The sequence below is a fragment of the Gadus morhua genome, chromosome 2, assembly GCF_902167405.1.
Source record: "Gadus morhua chromosome 2, gadMor3.0, whole genome shotgun sequence".
NCBI lineage: Eukaryota > Metazoa > Chordata > Actinopteri > Gadiformes > Gadidae > Gadus > Gadus morhua.
In genome coordinates, this window is record NC_044049.1 from 27886331 (window position 1) to 27909635 (window position 23305).

The following is a 23305-nucleotide window of genomic DNA, read 5'->3' on the forward strand; positions in this document are numbered from 1 at the left end:
CAGTGAAGTGCCATGCCCCTTTTAAGTGGAATATTGTTGCCTTTGCATAGGTTTCTGCTGAATGCAAAGCAACAAGGATAGCGGTCTTGTTTATGCATTTTGTTAAGGTGCTAGAAAGGAAGGACGAATTGCACCACAATGTTGCGTCGATTCAAATCTAGATTCATTGCAATGTACCACAATGAAAAAAATAAATACAATAAAACTTAAGTGATGAGTCAAAGTCACAGTTTATCACCAGTAGCTGATCACATAGCAGGAAGAACTAGAGAGGCCCACTCAGTGTGCCTGGGTCACTTGGGTTGTCATCATAGGCAGCGTTGTGGTCGCTGGTGTTGCCATGTGAACTGCTGTATGAAAGAAGTACATCTGAAAGAACCAATGAACACGTTTCATTATTTCCATATCCGGTTAAATTCAAAAGGACAGTTTATTCCATGCATATTTTGTTTGCATAGTGTTTGGCATACATCCTGGTCAAAGAAGACATTGCTGTGACAGGATCTGGGGTGTTTATTCTAGATGGTATGAGCAGGTACTAGGTAGTATACTAGTAGTCAGCTGGTTAAGGGGTGAGTGACAGCAGGTACTAGGTAGTATACTAGTAGTCAGCTGGTTAAGGGGTGAGTGACAGCAGGTACTAGGTAGTATACTAGTAGTCAGCTGGTTAAGGGGTGAGTGACAGCAGGTACTAGGTAGTATACTAGTAGTCAGCTGGTTAAGGGGTGAGTGACATGTTCAATGTCCAATGGGTCCATTGTATTCCAATAGTGGATAAAGAAGCGATTTTTTGATTCTAACCAAACTGAGAACGGGCCACTTACTTTGCAGCCGATTGCCAGCAGCGAGTGCAGAACCAAGATGGTCAGCAGAGTGGTGGCGGCCGTCACCTTGGTGTGGTCACGCACGACGGGCAAGAAGGTGAAGACCAACACGGAGCCTGAGACCACGGTGGACACCAGGATCAAGAGCCAGCGCAACCACTCCAGGGGGATGATCCAGAGGAGCTGGGGGGTGGAGAACACAGCAGGGTCGGACACATGCACCGAGGGAAGTCTGCTGAGCCTCCATCGTGCTCTACTGGCACCAGATAGATAGATAGATAGAATTCATCCTACCCTGGTTGAGATAAAGGGTTAAGAATATATGCACCTGTACCCCTACTTTTGAAGAAAGAAATGATGCGGTATTAACCACACTTCAATGCAAATTGAATCCAGAGCTATACTTTCAAATATGGCAATCCAATCAAGTTTATGGATGTAAAGCATCAGGTCGCACTTGAAGCCCTTTAACGATCAGATAACAATCCTGTTTTCATCAATACATTTTAATTAAGTAGGATGAGTTCACTCAAACATATAAAGAACACAACAGCTGGTCCTACCATTTATGATGCATACTCGAAATAATTGATGCAAAGTTTGGTGGCAGAAAAGGTGTGAACTTACAGAGGTAGGGATGAAGATGAACAGGGAGTAGCCATAAACACACACGGTCTCCAGGAAGGTGTAGCACCCCATGTGGCCCTCAGGGCCTCTCCGCCACGTCAGGAACCCCCAAGCGCACAGGGGCACCAACGAGGCGTACATGAAGATGACTATCGCTGCTATGGTTACTGGAAACAAAATACATCATATTTAACAAGTAGTCAAGTGTCACCAACCATCATAACCGGTGTGACAGTGCCACCCAAGGTGTACAGTTAATGTCTCACCCAAGTCCCTTTCCATTCTAAATATTTTATCCCAAAAGAAACACAGAATTGTTAATATGATGCAGCAAGTAGTAGAGGGTCTGAGGTCAGTAGTTGACCTCCCCATGATTGTTATTAGGTGTCAAGCTAGGGAGGTTTATAATAGTTGTTGTATAATTCCACAACAATTCTAGTTCCACATGGTCCCCTGCAGTGTTGGGGGTAACTGCACTACTTTACTATATGACTATAGTAACGTGCCTTCCTGTGTTACCCAATCTGTGTTAGCCTGCGTGTTACTTGAACAAGTGTTATACAGACATGGAATCGCAGCTCAAAATATTTTTTTTCAAAGTCCTCCCTGGATCATGTGTCCACCACCGCGGACATTTGGTCCTCCAACAACAAAAGGCACTTAGGAATGACGGTGCACTGAATAGACGGCCTTACTTTAAAACTGGAGAAGGCTGCTCTCTTGCCTTTAAGAGGGTTAGAGGAAGACACACGTACGACGTCATAGCTTGCAAAATAGATCAGGTTCCTTCAGCCGTTGGACCACATACAGTAAAAGCATACGTCACCGCCGCTTAAGTACATTTCTGTTTTAATTGTATTGGATAAAGTGACCTTTTTATATTTTTTGTTGTCATGTTTCCCAAAGCCTGTGTTTTGAAACTTGTGTGTTGCTACTGATTGACCTCACCATAGCCTACTTTATCCTGTTGTTTGTGGATTTTACAGTGAGGCATTTCTTTGTGCAGACAGGGATATTGTTCTTTCATATGGTTTTATATGCTATTTTGTATCGATGTATACAATAAACAATCAGTGATGATAGGGCTATGATGTTTGTCCATTTATCTACACTAAATTAAGAAATGGGAAAAGTAAAGCAATAAGTAGTGAAGTTACTTTTCAAATGCAGTAACTAGTAAAGTAATCTCATTACAATTTACAGAAATAATAAGTTATAAGTAACTAATTACTTTTTTAGATTAACCACCCCAACACTGGTCCCCTGGCTACCTTTTGTACAAATAAAAACTAAAAACATTGATCAACAGAAGTCCTTAATATCCAAATCTATAAATAGGAAGCCATCAGACCAACTCTCTACCTAATTGGAAAGTTGCACTATTACAAAAGGCCAAAACTCAGTATAATTTGGCCAACTGTAATTTCTCTACATCATGGTAACAGCCATGAGTTACTTGACAAACCGAAATGTATACTTGCAGGGCTCACCATTTCTTATTTCGGTGAGCCCTACAGAACATCAACAACATAAATAGAGCTGGCTATGGAACTTTCGAGACCTTTTCTGAATGAACTTTCCTTGTACATGTCTTTCTGTGGGAGGAGACGCATAATCCCACTCACACCTGGTGGTATAATATGACGCCTTTAACTACATCTGGCTGGGATCAAAGGCAATCATATTATTAACCACTAGATGGCAGCAAAGTCAGGTTTAATAATGAACTTCATATATTTGCCAAGATATATTTTGCATGGATTGTACTAACCTCTGTGGAATTGAGGTCTGTAGTGATATGTCTGGTCTCCAAATTGGCTGAGGAATGTAGAGAGGTTGCCACTGATAGCAACTGAGAAGACCAGTGTCACACAGATCCAGAATGGACCTACGCACACACACACACACACACACACACACACACACACACACACACACACACACACACACACACACACACAGACACGCGCACACACATACACAGTATTTAACTACATTATATACGCACCTTTATATACGCACCTGCTATTGGGTATGGTCCAGAAATCTACAATGCTAAGCAAATCCTATTAATCAAACAGTTAATTTTACTTTTTTGCAAAGAGATGTTGTTATATTTTTATGTCACTTGCCATCAATTTCCTTTTAGGAAAAATGTGAATTAATTACTTAGGGCTAAGCTTACCATATAGATCTGGTTTGTTCCTTAGGTAGTATTTGACGAAGTTCCTTCCTGGTATTGGCATAACGGAGCCTTTCAATCTGTCCATAACCTGTGTAACATAAAACCTATATTAAACAGTTTAATCTTTTCTAAATGAGTTTCCTGTTTGATTAGAAACTCAACTTAGAAATAAATGAAAGATGCAGATAAAATGGGATAGGGGCAATGCATAACAGTTGCTTATCTTCATATTCACACCGTCTCAAAGAGTTTCTTAGTTACCATTTTATACAGGGTTGGTACTACATGTATACCACTAGGTGTCTGTTCATATTCACACCGTCTCAAAGAGTTTCTTAGTTACCATTGTATACAGGGTTGGTACTACATGTATACCACTAGGTGTCTGTTCATATTCACACCGTCTCAAAGAGTTTCTTAGTTACCATTGTATACAGGGTTGGTACTACATGTATACCACTAGGTGTCTGTTCATATTCACACCGTCTCAAAGAGTTTCTTAGTTACCATTGTATACAGGGTTGGTACTACATGTATACCACTAGGTGTCTGTTCATATTCACACCGTCTCAAAGAGTTTCTTAGTTACCATTGTATACAGGGTTGGTGCTACATGTATACCACTAGGTGGCGGTACATATTTTACCTGTGCTGTTTCCACATTGAAGAAGGATTGGTAGTAGTCAAAGGTCCAGAAGCCTCCAGTTGGGTTCTCTCCTAAGAGCTGGGAGCAGAGCCAGTTGTTAAAGAAAGCGGGGTACTAAGTGGTGAACTGGGAAATGCAGCTGCCCTGGGCAACATCTTACTGAGGCCACATTGGTCAAAATGCATCTTTTTAAGTTTATCCCCATGTTGGGAGGGGGGCAGCATAGTGTAGAAACTAGTGTTTGATTCCAATCTGAAAAGGGCTGGTTTTGATCCCAAATGTCTAAAAGTATTCCCATCCCCCATAATAGCAAGCATCTTAAAACCTCCCATGTCGTTTTCTATAGAAGAATGTTCAAGAACACATTAGAAAAAGTTATAAAAAGGTTATAACCCCGATTAGCTTATCTACTTTGAAATGCATCAGGATATTGCGAAATCACAATATCCGGATGAAGTTATTTCTTTCACAACCTATAGTTATACAAAAAATAGGCATGTTTGAATGTCACTGGCAATAGGACATATGTTGAAAACATGGACCTTTGACCTACCTTTGAATTCTCAAGACCCTCCTCATCCTCGTTTAAGTCCAGTTTGACATCCTCCTCCCCTGAAAGGGAGGCCAGGGAGTCAGAGACCGCCACCGTGGGGGCATTTGGGTCGAAGGACAGCAGGTTGGATACCTCTTCAAAATCTGGCAAGGGCAAAACAAGAAGGTGTCATTTGTTTGTTTGAATGCTGTTCTTCTGCATTTACTTGATTTACCACTCGTGTCATTTGAAAGATTGTGGTCCCTCACATACCCACTTTATAAAGAGCTGATTGGAAACAAGCTGTATCACTAATATTTAGCCAATATTTAACAACAGTGCTTTTGCTTGCGATTACAAGTATCGATTAACAAATGTCTACTGTATATAATCGAATCTCAGCAATCTATTGCAAACTCACCTTGGAATTTGAGTTCATCTGTATTGTCCATCGGGCTGACTTGAGAAACACCTAAGGGAGAAACTAAAAAGCATTTTTTTGGTGAGGGTAACATGGTGGCATTATCACCACGCTTCATTTAGTGAAATATAATTGTTCTGACTTCAAGTGATCAGTGTGTCTGGTCGTGTCATGAAGGCTATGTAGGCCTAAGTAACAAACAATATATGTCTTAATCATAAACTGCTGCTTTCAACAGTCACTGTGTCGTTTGCAGAAGTTGAGCTACGAACTTTTAATCAGATCGACAAGTCATTGCACAATTGCAGCCACATTTACTGGACTTACCTGGACTATGCGGTACTAAGAGGCTGCCTGTCTGCTGACGGTAGAGCAGCTACGACGGTGACAGGACATCCAAGCTGCTGGAAGAGACGTCGAGTGCAGAAGGACGGTTTTAGAAACACTGTTAGTTAAAACGATTCATGAAAATCGTTTAATATAGATGGACACAAATGTAAATATATATAATCTTGTGGTCTAATGGCATTTGAATGGAGCAGCTGTCATCATCCAGGTCCTTTTGTCGGGATAATGACGTGGAGGCATTTGACAACAACCTGGACACGTGACAACGCAGGGCATCCTGGGAAGAAAATGGCTGCCTCCGTAGTGACCAGGAGGCTTTGCTCCACCGCGGCCGTTGCGGCTGTAAAAACTACCCGTTGGGAGAGATTAAAAAACAGTAGAGTGGGTGAGTACCCCTGCTAGCGTCTGATTTTTTACCTGGTATTTTTGCGCATGAATGAATGTAGTTGACATTCAACATGGAGTCCAGATTTTGGAAACTTCTGCTGACTGCCTGCAGTCTGCGAATTTTCCTCTCAAATATTGGGGTTACCCCATCGTATTTTATTCAAAGTTAAATTATATCTCGAAGATGATTGCATTTCTGTCTCCTTTTCCCCGCAGCTAAGTGGTGCTCCGGCGTGCTTTTAGACTACAAGGAAGCTGTACGAGAAGTGGGACTGGGTATCCGGAACCGTCCGCTTAAATCTTCCGTGTACATCGGCCTGCTCGGCGGTGCTGGGGCTTGCATCTACACCCAGCCGGACGAAACCTCCTTCGAGACGGATCTGCTGGACGTCTCCAACAAGCTGGGTCTGCTGTCGCCATGGATACGAAGTGAAACCTCCGACCAGCACGTACTGAATCTGGTGAAGTTGCGAAACGAAGGTCGTTTGCGCCATATCAGCCTCGGACTGGTGGCCCTGACCTTCTGCGGTGATTATGACCCCGAGGCGGACCTCTACGAAGCCCAGTGCGGGAACCTGTCCATCCCTTGGAGGTCGCTTCATGAGCGGGTAGTGGACGTGGGCTTTGCCGGACGCTGGTGGATACTGGACTCCAAAATGAAGGACTATGATGTGAACGAGGCGGAATTCAAGAACCTACCAGTGCATATGCAGACAACGCAGCCCCCAACTGTCAAAGAGGTAGAGACCACCGAAAAGATGCATAAAGAGTCCTGGCTACCGATCCAAATGGAGGAGGACAAGGAGAATATTATATGAATTGTAACTAGTGTTTGACCGCCAGACTATACTATAACGTAATGAACATTCTCGGCTTGGCAGCAAACGCAGACTAGTTTCTTAATAGGGTGAAGTTGGTGCAGAGTAGCGCCTAACTCGGAATGCACCCAAACATTGCTCATTAATTTCTACGTTTGTTGGATCAAGCACATAGCCATCACGTGTATGTTGTATGAAAGACCAAAACATTAAAAAGAATAATGGTTTACTTCCAATAATAATGCACTGTCGTACTTTTTTTTTTAACTAACACACAGATCTACATATCTTTATATCTACATAAGTATTTTTGTATTGATTGTTTTGAAGTGCAATTTAAGATTTACTCTGCAGCTGATCTTAAAATATACATTTTATGTCGACTAACATGTTTTTTGATAGATTAAACAATATCTGAAAACAATTTTTTTAAATATTTGCAAGTGCATGTAGCCACACAGAGTATACCTTTTGCTCTGCAATTCGCTTTTGAAAAGAGATCAGTTGTCATCTGACACAAGATACCAGTATACATTTATATAGAATAAGTGGCTTGTTCTGCTCAATCAAATAGCAATGGAGGCTCCTCACGTGGACGCTGCGTACTCCCCGATTGCCTCGAGCCCGAGTGGACCTCCGGAGTGCGGCGAAGGGTGCACATGACTGCCGTAGTGGACTCGTCCAGAGGCCTCTTGCATAAATGAGGCTAGGGTTAATTGTGTGCCTTGCCTTCACCAAAATATGTCTCACGAAATGGATTTAGCTGACCTTTTCCTCTTTCTAGAAATAGGTAATTCATTGAGACTTCATTTCATATGATTGATTATAGAGCGATTGATTAAAGCGATTCGAAGCAAGTGATCAGCTCTTAGTAATGGTGGCGCCGCTAACCCCTGACTTTATACAGGACCCTGGACCCTTTAAGTTCAGTGCATCGACAAATATTTCAATGTAATTGAACACCATTCAGTTTTATATTTGTCCTATTTGCTACAAAGCAATAATTTGTTTATGTCATGAACTTATATCTAATGTTAAATATGGTGAGAAATAATCAGCAAAGTGGGCGATGTGTAAATCCTCCATGTTGGCTACGTAATATTATTCTTAAATCCATACTTCTTTCTCTGCCCATGAGCATCATTTATCACAGAGAATAACATTCCCCCCCCATCAATAGAAAAACACAACATACCATTTCTTAAAAAGCTTTATTTATATTGGAAGACTGTTACAACATAATGTTTTTACAGTTCTTTAAAGCAATCATAAAAAACAAACCCATTAAATTCAGACATGTTCACTTGTTTGTTCAATAATCATTATTTTGCTATCTCATTGGTCTTTCATCTTAGATATCTTTAATTTAAATTAAAGATATAATTTCTGTAACCGTTTCTGACCCGTGATGTTGAATCCAGATCTATCTAACGTGGACGGTCCATCTTGTGTTAAGGAGTTGCATACGCATGGATATCATTGACATTCAGCGTCCGGCAAGTTGACAGCATTATTCTCAACCCACCGACAGCGATGAATGTGAACTAAAATCCCGCTATGAGATTGAAGCACAGATCTTTCTCTATTTTAATGTATTCTCTTTTAATTCACAAAAACTTAAACTCTCCTTAAAGAGAAAGAGAGCATGCACACCATATTACCCGGTGTTGTAAGTTTCTAGTGAAGCACATTGCTTACATCAGAATCAGACTAAAGAATAAAAATCATACCATCAACAACACAGAACTGTTTTATTCTTGCTTCTTTTGTCGGTTCTTGGAGGCTTTGGGCTTCTTGCTGAATATCGATGTCTTCGTCGAACATTGAAACCCAAGGGTACACTCTCCGCCCGATGGTTTCTCTGAGTCACAAACTCACCGACAGCGTTGAATGTTCCCCCAAGTCCCAACCACCCCCCCCCCCCCCCCCCCCCCCATTAGCGTGTTGGAAACACCATAAATATGTGAATATGACCTAGTTGGATTCATATTCACTACTAAGTTGTCCGGTTGGAACCCCTTCTTGCTCTTTGGACCACTTGGTCCTTAAAGGTTTTTAAAGTATGTAAATCGAAAAACATTTTTATGAAAATATGTTTACTACATATCAGTGAGCTGGCACTGGGGCTAATGTTTACTGAATATTGAAATATCTGGAGTTAAGTGTGTGTGCGTGCGTGCGTGCGCGTGCGTGCGTGCGTGCGTGTGTGTGTGTGTGTTCAGAGAGAAGGTAGGTCAGAGCACAGAAGTAGGGAAATGATTGAAGGAAGGGGGGAAGGGAGGCTGTCTGGGTGGGGAGAGTGTTGATCGATTCCAGGCTTGGTATGCTCAGACATGCTGAATGGTAAAGTCAAAGGTCAGCCGCTCTTGTTTCCTATAAGCAAAGGCGCATGTGTTTGTGTGTTTCGGTGCATTTGCATGGCTAGTGGTAGCATAGTACACATACCAAAACAAGTAACCTCATGTACAACATGAAGACTAAACAAGGAATACCTTAGTTTGCACGGTGTCTGGCGTCGATGTCTGTTGTTGCAGGGGGCTGAGGACCGACCAGCTTGTGAGCACAAGACAAAACCAAGCATGTTAAACACAGAGAAACCCAACATAGTCATGACGAACAAACATGCACTCATAACCAAACACCGATATAACATCAACAGAGGTAGTCTGCATCGAGAACAACATGCACCGCTACTTCAGTATCAGCTCGTAGATATAGCTGTGTACACACAATTTCAAGGTCAAGTTAACGTGCGTTGTTCCCAGCTTCAGAGTGCGTCCATACGAGCCTGCCAATGCTGTTGATTCCTGATGTTTATCCCCTGACCACGGAGACAGCGTTAGCCACACCACTGGTCTGTTGAACCGCGTCTGAGCAGCAGCACGCATGAAAGCGTCAAAGCAGGGAGGAGGGGTCAAGACAGACAACTGAAACTGAAAAAGAAATGCCCCCACTAACCCCCCGGGACTTGAACCAGTGACCCCCCCCCTCGGTGAACGAGTTCAAGGGAGGCGCCGCCGTTAACAGGGAAGCTTTCTGTGGGCTGGTGTGTGTGTGTGTGTGTGTGTGTGTGTGTGTGTGTGTGTGTGTGTGTGTGTGTGTGTGTGTGTGTGTGTGTGTGTGTGTGTGTGAGACGTGTGTTATTGATGTTTGAGCTGGATGAGTTAAGTTAATGGTAGTGCTTGTGTCCCTTCCCCCACTAGTGTCTGGCTGACTGATTCTACACCAAGCTACCTGGGCCAGACTGGATCAATAAATTAATATAATTGTAATTAGCATTTTTTGCCGCCGACTCAGGTCTCATATAACGTATAGACAAACAAGACACATGCGCTCCCCCACACACCCATCAGCTGCTACTAAAGCAAGCATGTAGAGAACATTGATCACACATCCAGAACGCATTGATAAAAATGTCCTGATGTGTGAGGATGATGACAACTAATGCCCCACATCAAATACACCATGTCAAAACACATGTGCACTCCCTTCTTCCATAAAACAAATCCTGCAAGAAGATAAAAAAGAAGATAGAGCTAGACACACACCCTTACTTCTGTGCTGCACCTCATTGTGAATGAGGAGAGTGTAGCAAACATGGGAAATAGTTGAGAGAATAGCCTTGTCGCTTCTCAGGATGTATTATATCATTCTAGTGCAGTCTCTCCCTGTCTTGTCATTGCATCGCGTAGATAGTGGTCAAAGAGCAGTGGACACATGTCACATCAGCTTTGTGTCAACCGGCGGGAAGCCTTCAGGTGGGGACCGATGTCAAACCCACTCCTGTCTCGTTGCGCTCACAGTCAGCCTACGTGCCGCACAAAGGACAGAGCCTATTTAAATAAATCCCTGGGATTATGGGTTATGTTCAAAATAAGAAAAATAAATATAGCGCACCAGAAGACATGGATGCAACTTACCAGGCGCCGGAGCCAAAGACATGGATGTGCTCTGCTTGCTTCCCTTACCATGCTCCAGCGATGCCTTGGGTCTTTTTTGTCTTCCTGTGGTCGCCGTTGCATTAATTGTAACTGCGGGTTGTCTGGTGTCTTCTCTTTGTGCTAGTAGCTGCTGGAGAGTGAGAAAAGTGTGTGTCTGTGTGGGTGTGTGTGAGAGACAGCAAGAGGGAGTGTGAGGAAGAATGAGCGAGAGAGAGCAAACCGGGACACCCATAGACGGTGTCTGCGTGAACATACAAATTGTGCGTGCTGCTTGGGTTTTTCTCTCCAACCCCCTCTGTTCTCCCTCCCGCTCCCTCCCACCCTTCCTCTGAATGGACCCCTCCTCCACCCGGCGGTCTGGCACTCTCCTGCCCTCTCACCCGGTTTGTGTCTCTTCCACCTCATTTCCCCCCCTTTCCTCTCACTGCCACCTTCAAATTTAATTTAGGTACAAACTCTGCATCCCTCGCTCACATATGTATGTACCCACGCATGCATACACATACGCACATGCTTGTTTTTGGCAATAGGCATTATTTGTTTGATTTAAAGTAGAATATAGGCCTAGTTATGTTTGGATAGGTTACCGTGATTGAAAGTATTAGAATTATCTATGTTATTGTTACTACTAAAAGACAAAATCAATGTTTCCTCAAAAGGCATACTGAAAATAGTGATACAACAATCTGTGTCTCAGAGCAGATTATGAGGACATTTTCCTTCTACAGACGATATCTCCTTTTGTTTAGCTTGCCACATCGAGTGTGCCTGGAGCCTATTTTCCGATAATTTTGAGTCGAAGAGACTAAGGCGACGATCTTTGAGATTGATCCAGTATTTAGCGCGAACACTGAAGCCTTACGTAATCTGCACAAACAGGCTGCAATGAAATCCTTCGGGGTTAAAGCCCCTTCCAATATACATACCCTCTAAAAGTGAGTGTTTTTGCTTCTGACAGGCTCAGATTACTTATATTCTATCATTATGGAAAGGTACCCTGAAGATAAGTAAATCAAACAACCTTTTGCTTGATCAATGTTTCTTGTTGTGTCCAACAATACCAATCCATGGTGTCTCTGAACTCATTGTGCCTTGTTTTGTTCCAGGATACTTCCCTACCGTCATCCCAATCTCAACTCTCCTTTTCAGCCTGGTCATTTAGATAGCCCTGAGCGACGCTTTCCTTACACAACAAACTCTTTTACCCCAATGCTCACTCACGTTTCCACAGTTCTCTTCCTGCAACGACTAAACTCAACTCTCATTGTGCAAGACTTGGTTGGACATATTCACCAACCCACCGTCATCAAGCCAGAGGTTTTTCTGTAGGGACCCTTTCCATAATGATATTATCTAAGCATGACAGTGGCAAAAACAAGGCTGCATCCTTCACACTCAATACTGGAAATATCCCAAAAATCATTGTCTGCATAAGTCTCTTAGGCAGAAAAAGGAAAATGTAACAGCTATAAGTGACAAGCCTTACACAAGCCTTGTGAGAAGTTAGGAGCTCAGTCACAGACACCAACACAGAGTGGCCAAGAGAGCTGGTCATGTCTGGGGACACCGACTCAGCCTAAGGTCTTCTGACGACACTCCTTAGAGTAAAGCTGAAGAGGCGACCACAACCCGTGTAGGAAGACTTCTAAAACACTGTGGTGGCGCGGAGCCGTGCCGATTGTAAGCTCAACAAACACCCTCGCATAACCAGAGATTTAAACACTGCTGAGAGTGCGGCCCTTGGCAGCATCACTATTACACACGGTTCACACTGCTGTTTGGACTTTGATGCCCGTACCAGGCACAAAAGATGCAGCCTCACCTCTGACTCACTAGGTTCAGGAGGGGTCTGGAAGGCCATAAGAGCTATATCACTCAACTGAAAATAACTACTGATGTTCTTGGGGTGGAAGGCAGGATTGGGTCTGAACAACATGGAAAAGCTTTCCTCCTTGAATACCAGGCAGCTCGGGCTGACAGACGGAGCAACCAACCACCTGGCGGGTTTGGCAAAAACCATGGCCAGTAAAAGCCGTCTTAAAAGAGGCTCGAGAGGGTCCCTTGATATCCAATACAAACCCGAGGAAAGATCTGAGGCATGGTGTTAGCATGTTGGAAACGGTTTCTAGACCCTTCTCCATAGGGACTGTGGCGTGGTGGGACAATTAGCTGAAGCAATGGGAATGCATACACCACAGTCACAGCTACAACAAAGAATGATCCTGCGGGGTGAAAGAGAACCACATTCTCTAGTTGGTGATTCATCTGGACACCTAAGCCATCCCGAGCCTCTGCCAGATCAGTCTGACAATGTCAGAATGTAAAGGCCACTCATCTTTGCGAGGACCGACCATGTGAGGTCCCCGCGAGGCTCTGGGCACCCACAACATGATGCAGGGATGGGGGCTCAGCCGGTTCCTCAGAGCTCGACCACTGCTGGGTGGAGGCTAGAGGAGGGCAATTCTACCCCCATTGTTAATACTTACCACTGTCTGCCATCTTTTCTGATCAGAACGTAAGAGCTGTCCACCAGGGGAGAAAAATGTAAAAGCACTTTCATCAAGGTAGAACGTTCCAAATGTATGTTTGCAGCAGGGGCCTCGGCCACTCGCCTCTGACAGAGCGGAAGGGACACGTTCCCCCATTCCAGGTCCAATGACGGAGTGTACGGCATGGCACAGCGGGATTGGAGTTACAATCGAGAACAGCCCAATTGACGGTGAAGCTCAAGAGAAAGAGGTGATTATCACTGACTCAGTGGCTCAGAATGAGGATATCGTCATGAGGAAATAATCTCATTTTTCCTAGACGCCTCATCCCTTTCTCAGCCTACTTTGAGAAGGTGCGCGGTGCCAGAGAGTAACTGGATTCGTAAGCCACATCCATGAAGGCAAAGAGTGAAGAAATGTTTTTGTGCCTTGAAAATAGGGACGTGGAAGAAAGAATCCTTTGAGATCCAAGGATGTGAACCAATCTCCCTTTCTTACACAACACTCTGATAAGAGAGATTTCTTCATTAATTCAAATGGGTCTGATCTTCCTTGACTTCTTGGGAAACATGGAGCAGTGGGAGTGAAACCTTTGGCGCGATAGGGACAGCTATTCCCTAGACTAGGGGGTTGTAACACCCTTTACCAAGAGGCGAGCCACCGTGGCGGCTAGAACCAGGTCTCGCAATGGGGTCCTGTGGCTTTGATCCTCATAAAGGGCAGGGGACGATGCTAGGACTGAAGGAGGTATCCCGACTTCAGTGCGTTGTCAAAACATCTGCGTAAAACGCATCACCAACACAAATAGCAATCTGAGAAAGGGCAACCAAACAGCTGAGGAGTGCTGGTAAGGAACATGCAGTTTTCCTGGACCCCACCGCCCCACTGGGTATGATCCAAGAGGGTCATCCCTTGGAAAAGATGGGAAAGGTTGTCTGCAGACGGAACAACCCCAGCAGAAGACGATGGGCCTTAAGCTTTTCCTCGTTATTCGTTGTGCCAGTTGTTCCCGTGCGCATTTATTGAAACGTTTTACCTGTTAATCAGTGTGAATCAAATTGGGGAGAGGGAGGGGCTTCGCGGGGAGATACATGGGGGGGTTTAACTGTGGGTGGGGGTTAATGGATGGTATTCCAGAGAGCGTTTTAACTGTGGGTGGGGGTTAATGGATGGTATTCCAGAGAGCGTTTCCTCCGTAATAATTTCTTTCCAATTTATTAAAAGTAATTATTAAAAATAGTGCTCTCAATATATTTATCGTTGATGTTACGAGCCGCACACAGGGGAATCAAGTGAATTTATATTGCCAATCTCTGCAAAACCAACTAATTAGCAAACTTTTCTAACCGTTTTTACCGTTCATTTTTTTGCCACTTAACGCTGACAATCTAGCAATTTATTACCATTACGTGTAATTATGTTCTCTTCAAAGATGGCTACACTATATTCACATTAGTTAATTAGTTAGTTAAGGAACAGGCAGGAAGCCTCTCACCTGATAACATTAGACTCAGAAGCTCAGCTGGACGTTCCAGCCCAAGCGCACTCATATATATCCATGTTTGTATCTCCAGCCTTATTCCATTTGACGTAAGTCTATCAGGAGTTTATCTGATTTGATTCATTAATGATGTTACGTGAGGGTCTCGGCCCCAGGCAATCTACCCGTTGCTGCTAGAATAGTTCTCCCCCTAGGCTCCCTCTGTGATTGGATAGGGAAATTATTTTCTTGATTGGATAGTCAAATTACATGCCATTATATACCCATTGGTTATTCAGGCAAAGCGTCAAATGTGGGACAAAAGTTTGGTTTCCCGTAGGTTTGATATGTTAGTTATCAAACCTTTAATCTGTAAACACTAATTAATTATATTTGTTCAAATTCTTCCATTTTAATAATTTCACGCAACATGTTTTCACACATTCACGTATGGTTAAACAGAGCTACAATACTTCTGACCCTAATTTGATTGCAAAGCATAGATAGGCTAACATTAATAGCCTTTCAGCCTCATCCCCAATAAGCAACCTCCGCTAGCCAGTCTTCATAAGTGCAGAATAAGCAACCGCATTGTGATTTAAATCAATAGACGTCTACAATGAGGCCTAGTTGTGACCCTTTTGGCCTTCCATACGTGACCAGACACGCATCCCCTTCCCCCACCGAGGTCTTTGGCTACCCCCCTGCTTCGATGCCTCAGCTTGTGGTCGTCATCAGCATCGTCTTCACGGTCAAAATGGAGATATGAAGCCAATTGAAGATATGATAATGCTTTCGCCTGTGATTATGACTAATATATCCAAGATGGGTTAGGGCAAACTGTGAATTTGTGTAACCATAAATCTTGCCTAATGTGACATGAAAAAGCTGTGTTTTTTTCATAAGCATTATTTAATCTAATCAGTGGACCGTAAATTATAGTATATTTGTGTCAGTATATTGAAGAAGAGGTCACAGGTCAGATTTGAGAGACACCAAGATTGTTTATAAAGCAAACAACAACCTACAATCTACCTGAAGTATGAATGCCACCCTTTGGGGACGATAATCTTTTAATCCAGTAACGGAAGTCCCAAGAAGGCCATTGTAGGAGGAAAAATCGTACTATAGCGCCCTCTATTGTCGCTCAGTGCTCCCTACAGCTCTGACGCGCATCCAGTAGATCATCGGCAATAAAAGCCTACGATGTGATGTCATTAAATGAGTAGCAGTCTTAAATTGTCTCAATGCATTAAACAGTGGAAGATCATTCACGCCATGCAGTTAAATTATCTGAATACATTTGCTATTTTTGTTGTTTTACAGCGAGTCAAGTCTGTCCGACTAGCGCGTCGAGCCGCGCGCCTGCTCATCCGATCCCATGTGTGCTGAACGGACGCTTTCCACGCGCCGCGTCACTGCATAATCCACTCGATCGTTCCTGTCCTCCGATAAGCCAATAAACTCTCTTTCCGTAAGGTCATTCCGCACCTTCCGGCTGGAATTAGTGTTTATACTGTCTAAACATCTTCTAAAAATGAAGCATAGTTAATTAGCAAGTGTAATTTGTAGATGTTTGAAGACTGACAGTAGTCAAGTTTCGGATTTGGAGCGCCAGGACAGATGTGTCACTACTGCGGGATAAAATGTTTCGCCGGCGGGAAGCTTTACTTAGTTTTACTTCGTTCCTCGAGTCCCCTGGATCATTGTGCCGCCGATACCAGCCATACTTGTACGTTAAATGAACGCGTGGTGATAAAATGATACAACTAAATACGTAAGGGACGAGGTCGACAGAGCTCAAGTGATCAGTTGGACCTTGGTGGCATTACGCCTACGAACAGGTAATTTAATCAATTGATAAGAGCAGCCAACCAAATACATCAGGTGTTTTTACTTTTATTTTTTACATCAACTTTTACTAGATAGAGATAGGCCAATGTGTGCCAGTTGATAAGTGAGAACACCAGTTGCATATCCCATCCACCGGAAGATCTGAATGACAGAGGGCATTTAAATATGTTATAGTCTGACTCTTTATCAGATTTTCACAAACCGGCTTTTACGGGGGTGTCGACACACACACACACACACACACACACACACACACACACACACACACACACACACACACACACACACACACACACACACACACACACACACGCGCGCGCGCGCGCGCGCGCACACACACACACACACACACACACACACACACACACACACACACACACACACACACACACACACACATACCAACACACACACACACACACACACACACACACACACACACACACACACACACACACACACACACACACACACACACACACACATGGGTGACAACAGAGAATGGTTGTGCCTGGGTTGGACCCAGACTCGCTGTCAAGAGAAGGAAGAAGGATGTGTGGACCCAGAGACAGATCGGGGGAGCACATATGCGGAACTATTCAAACAGCTTGACCTGAATTACGACGGGAGAGTGGACATCAATGAACTACGGATTGGACTCGCCGCCCGCGGATTACAGTGGGATGATGCAGAAGAGGTGCGTGGTCACGTTTACTATTATAATACATGCTTACTAATATAAAGTTATTGATATTACACTTTAGCCATCTAATGTGGGTTGCATAATAAACTATTAAAGCTTAAATAGCAATAGCCTTTATGTCCAAATGTTACACAATTGCTTGGTCGACATACAGTCCTTCACACTAAACGTGAACACGCTTATAAATAAGAGTAATAGAGAATAAAGTTATAAAGCGTAGGGCCTCAGGCTAAACTATGCATGCAAACAGGGGAACTTGAAAGTATGCAGGAGATAGATGCATGATTTAATGTTTATTCTCAGTAGTGGCAATTGTTAAGGTCACAACTGACCAATTGTTGACCCATGCGTGGAAGACTGTTAGCCTGCCTGAAGTGGTTATCAACTGGAAGCCCCGTTTATGCAATATTTCACATCTGGGTTGTGGTCAGTGTTCACACTATGGGGGAGCCATGAGCACATGAGGGGGACGAGATCCACTGTACTAACGTCTGGGGGGTCTCGAACATTATATCAAAATGAAAATATCATTCAAACAATCTTCTTTACTTACAACAAAATGTGTTAAATTTTTTACAAAAAGGCAGTTTATTAGGAGAAAGACAGTGGATAATTTGTGATCGTAAAATCCACTTCAATCCTAGTTATTCCTTGATGAGGCTCAATAAATGAAGCCTGTTCTCTATTAATAACTGGCCATCCTTCTTCTTATTGGACAGATTGTGCGGCAGGGCGACAGCAACCAGGATGGCGTGCTGGACTTTGAGGAGTTCTCGGGGTACTTACGAGCCCATGAAAAGAAGCTGTCACTCATTTTCCACAACCTGGACCGCAACAATGACGGTGAGCACACACTTCATAATTACAGATGGAACAAACAAGCTGAAACAGTGTTTCTTAAACTAGTTTTACCAATAGACCCATGAGGATATATTTTCAGCCAAGTACCCATTCCACCAGCGAAAAGATGTAATGTGCTTTTCCCATAACTTGATCTTGAAATTGAGATAGAGGGATAGATCGGTTTTAGCTGGATACAGACCATACCAAGGTTAATTATTTGTCCCATGCCTTGTGCCTTGCATTAGGACATATTGATGTGAAAGAGATTCAACAGTCCCTTCAGGGCCTGGGAGTGGAAGTCAGCATGGAACAGGCCACCAGGATACTGCAGAGGTGAGAGAGAGAGAGAGAGAGAGAGAGAGAGAGGGGGAGGGAGAGAGGGAGAGAGAGAGAGACAGAGAGAGAGGGAGAGAGGGAGAGAGGGAGGTACACAAATATATGAAGTAATCCAGAGTTTAGAGAAGTGATAGTAGTTATAGATAGATAGTTGATATACATTCATATACAATGTGTTATTCTTACCTACATCTTGTTTGTGTATTTTCCCCAGTATGGACAGAGACGGCACGATGTCAATAGACTGGAATCAGTGGCGAGATAATTTCCTGTTCAACCATTTTCAAAACCTGGAGGAGATTGCCCACTTCTGGAAGCACTCACATGTTGGTCAACTACTTTTGTACACCAAGACGTTATATTTAGTTTTTATTGTCTCTCCATTAAAGGATTGTAATGGTTTGTCAAAGCGCCAGGTTAACTGTTGACATTGTCTATGTCCAGATGTAAAACCTCCTGGATTTTTTGTTCAACTCACTCCTCTAGCTGTTCACTCGCATTCCCGAAACTGTGCAGTTGGCAAGCAATTGACATCCATTACAAAACAAAGCTCTCTTTTCAGTCAAATCAGTAACCAATTAAACTTGCCCTCGCTACTTATTGAAATGTTGCACTCCATTCAGGATTCAGTTTTATCAAACTGCCCCTTATGCAGACATTATTATGGACGAGAATTGTAACTCAATCTTTTATGTCGTTGACCGTGCGCAATCGCAGGTAAATACAGAATCAAAACTTGTGGATTTGTTTTTTGTAGCCACTTTTCGAGAAAGCTACCTAGCGAGGGCAGTTCATATGTGCTTAAATCGGTGGGACAAAACAAAGTTACAGTTATGAGAGCTGCTAAACAGTTATTTTCGATACGATAGATGCTAATGGTTCGCCAACTTCCAATTTTGCAACCCGACAACACTGCAAGAGGGGGAGAGTTGAACAAAAACCATGGCTGATCTTCATCTCGATGTAGACATCTGACGTCAACAGTTAACCTGGGGTCTCAAACCTGCCAAACCCTCTGACGGGCAGGGCATTTAAGAAAGAAAAATCCCTTAGTGTAACTTCTGTAATGCAGTACAGACTTAAATAAGGATGAGCGGCAGAACACCAGCACAGCAGGTTCTCTTATCAGTCCACAGCTTTGAAAAGTAGGCATTTTGCGATGTTTCTCATCTCTGTCAAACGGTTATTTGGGAAGACAATGAAGTATGCTGATTTTAAATTGAACCAATGTATCAGCACCAGTGTGATGTCATCTAGATGTTTAACATCGGAGAACATCATACTGTACCGGATGAATTCAGCGAGCGAGAGCATCGCTCAGGAACGGTGTGGAGACAGCTGATGGCCGGGGCCTCGGCCGGGGCAGTGTCTCGGACGGTGACCGCCCCTCTGGACCGACTCAAGGTCTTCCTGCAGGTACGATCGTGACCGCTAGTTAGACCGACACTGGTCGAGGCGAATGAGTGAGCCTGGGATAGTGGGTTGGTAGGGCCTGGCAGATTGTTGTCAGTAGACTGCAGAAGTAGAATGTGGAAGTTATTTTGTAATGCTCTACACAAATAGTAGGCAGTTGTAGGATCAGCCTTTGGTCTATCCTCCTCGTTGTAATGTGATTCCCTTTGTCCTTAACCCTACGGTTGACCTCCATTCTCTCTCTTGATTTAAGGTGCGCTGCACAACTTCCAAGAGGGTCAGCCTTTGGGCAGGGTCTAAAGTGATAATTCAGGAGGGAGGTGTTTTCTCACTCTGGAGAGGAAATGGCATTAATGTCCTCAAGATCGCCCCTGAAACAGCGATCAAATTCATGGTTTATGAACAGGTGGGGGCAAAGAAAACAGAACTTGAAATCGAATGAGGTGAAAACAATTGACAGAAAGGAGGGTTATTGCTTGCGATTCAGAATGCACACGTTAGTGATTATTTCTTTAACATTTTTCTTGCTGTTTATGTCTGCAGTATTTATCTAGGAAGATATCTAAAACCCTTCTTTCTACAATCGTTGAAAAGTGTCAAATGAAAACAATGGATCACACTGGGATTTAATGCGTTCATTCATTCTTGATATGCTCCGGCCTCTTCCCCTTTCATCCTGTAGATCAAGTGCCGAATCCGGAGTAGTCGCGAAGGGGGCGCATTGAGGGTCCAGGAGAGGTTTGTTGCTGGATCCCTAGCCGGAGTTTCAGCCCAGACCTTAATCTACCCGATGGAGGTTTATCCTTTTTTTCCATTGTTTTATGTATCATCTCTCTTTTGCTGAGATACACACATTCCCTTCACCACCCCCTGAGTCCCGTGTCCTCCCTTGTGCAGGTGTTGAAGACTCGTCTCACACTCAGAAGGACAGGGCAGTACAGAGGGATTGCCGACTGCGCCGGGCAGATCCTGAGAAAAGAAGGCGTGCTGGCCTTCTACAGAGGATACCTGCCCAACATGCTGGGCATCATACCGTACGCCGGCATCGACCTGGCTGTGTACGAGGTGAGCAGCTGGATGTGTTTGAATTGAGTTTGGCTCAATCAATAATTGTATGTTAACAATTATACTGAAATATGTCCCACCTTGCTTCGCCTCACCACTGCCATTATCAATCCATTGATCGGTCCAACTTAAACCCACACCCCCAAAGACCCTGAAGAACGCCTGGCTTCAGCGGTACAGCAAAGGCTCTGCCGACCCAGGAGTGCTGGTCCTGCTGGGATGTGGGACCGTCTCCAGTACCTCTGGACAGCTGGCCTCCTACCCGCTGGCCCTGGTCCGAACGCGCATGCAGGCTCAAGGTGAGGCCGATGGCAAAGCTCGCCTTAAAATACGTTCATGAATACGCACAACACCTGACTTGTTTTGGGAAATTTGCCGCCAACCTAAAGGAAACGATAATCAAAAGGTTTGAAACGTAAGACCTTGATTGCTAAAGATACAGTGAATAGTGAAAAGTAGCGTCTCAACGTGGAGCCTTGAGGCTGACTGAGCCTTCAGTCATTGTTTCTCTGGCGCACCCCTCTTCAGTGTGCAGTGTCAAGGCTGTGGCTCATCAGTCCTGTTCTACGAGGGTTTCTTACCCAATCCTCAAACATTGTTGTCGACATTGTGATTATACTCACCATCCACTCTTGCTCTAGCGTTTGTCTTCTGACAACTTACATTACATTCAAGTTAGTATTCTGTATAAAATACTAAGTATTTTGTATTCAATTTTTGTAAAAATACCTGGTGGTAGCTGCATGTTGGCCTTAAATGGTCTGTAGAAATAGGGTTAGGGTGTTTGATCAGACCCTGCCAACCTGAAGTTCTATGAAGTCGAATATCCCCATCAAATCACTCAGCAATGGAAGCCTTTGTGTAACATACTCCTTCCTTTCTCCCCTAGCCACATGTGAGGGTCAGCCAAGACTCTCCATGTTGGGGCAGTTCAAACACATCATGTTCCACGAAGGCGTGCCTGGGCTGTACCGAGGCCTCGCGCCCAACTTCCTAAAGGTCATCCCTGCGGTCAGCATCTCCTATGTGGTGTATGAACACATGAAAAAGATACTGGGGGTGGGCTTCAACTGATGGACAAAATGGCAAACAATAGTTGCTCGCTTATTATGAAGAATGTCTCAGAATTCTGAATAATGGGATATTGACCTAGACAGTTTCAAACCTCGGGATGCATTTTAAACATGAATGTTTTGAACTGCAAGTGCTTTATCCATTGCTGATCATTCTACTATAGTCGCTTGACTAGGTTGGTCATAAATGCAAGGTCTTTTAAGATTATTATGAAAAAAATAAAAAGCTTAAAGATTCTATGAGTGGTATTATAGTTTTGTGACCTAAACTTGATTTCTGTAGATGCTATATTGGCACACATAACCATTGTAAATATTTATTCAGATTGCTGTAGCATCAACCATCAATATCACATATTAGTTGAATTTGCATGTGACCATATGTACCACTAAATGGTCATCAAGACACTTCGCGGACCATCTTATATGCAAACAGTAAAAAAACAAACATGCATGCAGTGGCTGAGCAATATTTGGCTGCTCTCCTTTTGTACACAAGTGTAAGAAGGTCGTGGCTAGGGAAAGAGTCAGCAGAGATGCTTATGCTTCCACAACCTGACCGTGTGTTTCTTTAGCCAACACAAATTAACACAAAACTTGAACGGTATCCGATGGAAAACCTACGATGAAATGCACAAAGCCACACTTTTTCTGAAATAAGAACTACTATATTTGCTTAAAATATTCAAAAGATATTTATTTAAAAGGATTTTTTCATTATCATTATTGTCAATATGTCTATTTCAAGAAAGAAATCCCATGGAAATGAATTAATTAGTGAAGAAATGGCACAGATAACTATATTGACAATCATATGGAAGATATACCATGTTTATGGGGAACACGACCAACTTGTTCCAGCACCTGCACCAGAGACATGCAGGTGTGTGTAGCAATAAGAGATGCAGATGCCAGCTCAGCACACAAAGCGCCTGAAAAGAAGCAGGTCATTCCTTATGCCAGGAAAAGGTTTGGTGGCAGGCGATCACAGATGCAGTGACATATTACATTACAAAAGATATGGTCAAAAACACATATTTGTGTGTCCCATCCTTTACTATTCCTTCAAGTGACTGCGTGTGTGGGAGTGTGTGGATGATGGCTGGTTGAAGCAGGCTCTCCTGGCCAGGTCTGAATGGACTCTGGGGCAGGTGAGGCTGAACACCTGGTGCACATTGAACAATAATGTGCAGAGGTGAAACCAGCCATCCCCAAACAAACACAGACACTCAGGGAGGCATCCTGCATGTCGACATGCAGCACCAGGCCATCTAACGCCCTTTATAATAAACCGGTCTCAACCCTAGCAGTGCTCTGCGT

The 23305-nt window shown here is 43.6% G+C and overlaps 3 protein-coding genes across 5 annotated transcripts; 2 read left to right on the forward strand and 1 right to left on the reverse strand.

Moving 5' to 3' along the window:
* Nucleotides 1-211: 211 nt before the first annotated feature.
* yipf2 (Yip1 domain family, member 2) lies at nt 212-5845 on the reverse strand. Its single transcript, XM_030344700.1, has 9 exons — nt 5563-5845; nt 5236-5298; nt 4836-4978; nt 4283-4360; nt 3637-3724; nt 3223-3339; nt 1452-1618; nt 825-1007; nt 212-369 (listed from the first exon to the last, which is right to left on the reverse strand). Exons 2-9 carry the CDS (start codon nt 5264-5266, stop codon nt 280-282), a joined length of 897 nt encoding a protein of 298 aa, XP_030200560.1. The 5' UTR covers nt 5267-5298; nt 5563-5845; the 3' UTR covers nt 212-279.
* Nucleotides 5748-7032, forward strand: timm29 (translocase of inner mitochondrial membrane 29). Its single transcript, XM_030344713.1, has 2 exons — nt 5748-5968; nt 6187-7032. The coding sequence occupies exons 1-2, from the start codon at nt 5758-5760 to the stop codon at nt 6786-6788; spliced, it is 813 nt and encodes a 270-aa protein (XP_030200573.1). The 5' UTR covers nt 5748-5757; the 3' UTR covers nt 6789-7032.
* A 9920-nt stretch (nt 7033-16952) lies between these two features.
* On the forward strand, nt 16953-22223 carry slc25a23b (solute carrier family 25 member 23b). Of its 3 annotated transcripts, XM_030349905.1 has the most exons (10): nt 16953-17249; nt 17975-18098; nt 18344-18431; nt 18649-18760; nt 19692-19850; nt 20101-20253; nt 20530-20643; nt 20745-20912; nt 21061-21211; nt 21802-22223. In XM_030349905.1, the coding sequence occupies exons 1-10, from the start codon at nt 17037-17039 to the stop codon at nt 21984-21986; spliced, it is 1467 nt and encodes a 488-aa protein (XP_030205765.1). In that variant the 5' UTR covers nt 16953-17036; the 3' UTR covers nt 21987-22223. The 3 variants fall into 3 exon arrangements, with proteins under 3 accessions (XP_030205765.1, XP_030205771.1, XP_030205778.1); XM_030349911.1 differs by lacking the exons at nt 16953-17249; nt 18344-18431 and having other exon boundaries at nt 17973-18098; XM_030349918.1 differs by lacking the exons at nt 16953-17249; nt 17975-18098 and having other exon boundaries at nt 18413-18431; nt 18649-19151.
* The last annotated feature ends 1082 nt before the right edge of the window (nt 22224-23305 follow it).

What these genes read in the sequence shown, in the direction of transcription:
- yipf2 (XM_030344700.1), bottom strand. Translation starts at nt 5,266, where the DNA reads ATGGACAATACAGATGAACTCAAATTCCAAG. An exon ending in CAGACCTCAATTCCACAGAG is followed by an intron (nt 1,619 to 3,222) that starts GTTAGTACAATC and finishes TTTTGTTTCCAG; the next exon opens with TAACCATAGCAGCGATAGTC. An exon ending in TGCTGGCAATCGGCTGCAAA is followed by an intron (nt 370 to 824) that starts GTAAGTGGCCCG and finishes TGGTTCTTTCAG; the next exon opens with ATGTACTTCTTTCATACAGC.
- timm29 (XM_030344713.1), top strand. Translation starts at nt 5,758, where the DNA reads ATGGCATTTGAATGGAGCAGCTGTCATCATCCAGGTCCTTTTGTCGGG. An exon ending in ATTAAAAAACAGTAGAGTGG is followed by an intron (nt 5,969 to 6,186) that starts GTGAGTACCCCT and finishes TTTTCCCCGCAG; the next exon opens with CTAAGTGGTGCTCCGGCGTG.
- slc25a23b (XM_030349905.1), top strand. Translation starts at nt 17,037, where the DNA reads ATGGGTGACAACAGAGAATGGTTGTGCCTGGGTTGGACCCAGACTCGC. An exon ending in AGTGGGATGATGCAGAAGAG is followed by an intron (nt 17,250 to 17,974) that starts GTGCGTGGTCAC and finishes CTTATTGGACAG; the next exon opens with ATTGTGCGGCAGGGCGACAG. An exon ending in CCTTAATCTACCCGATGGAG is followed by an intron (nt 20,644 to 20,744) that starts GTTTATCCTTTT and finishes TCCCTTGTGCAG; the next exon opens with GTGTTGAAGACTCGTCTCAC.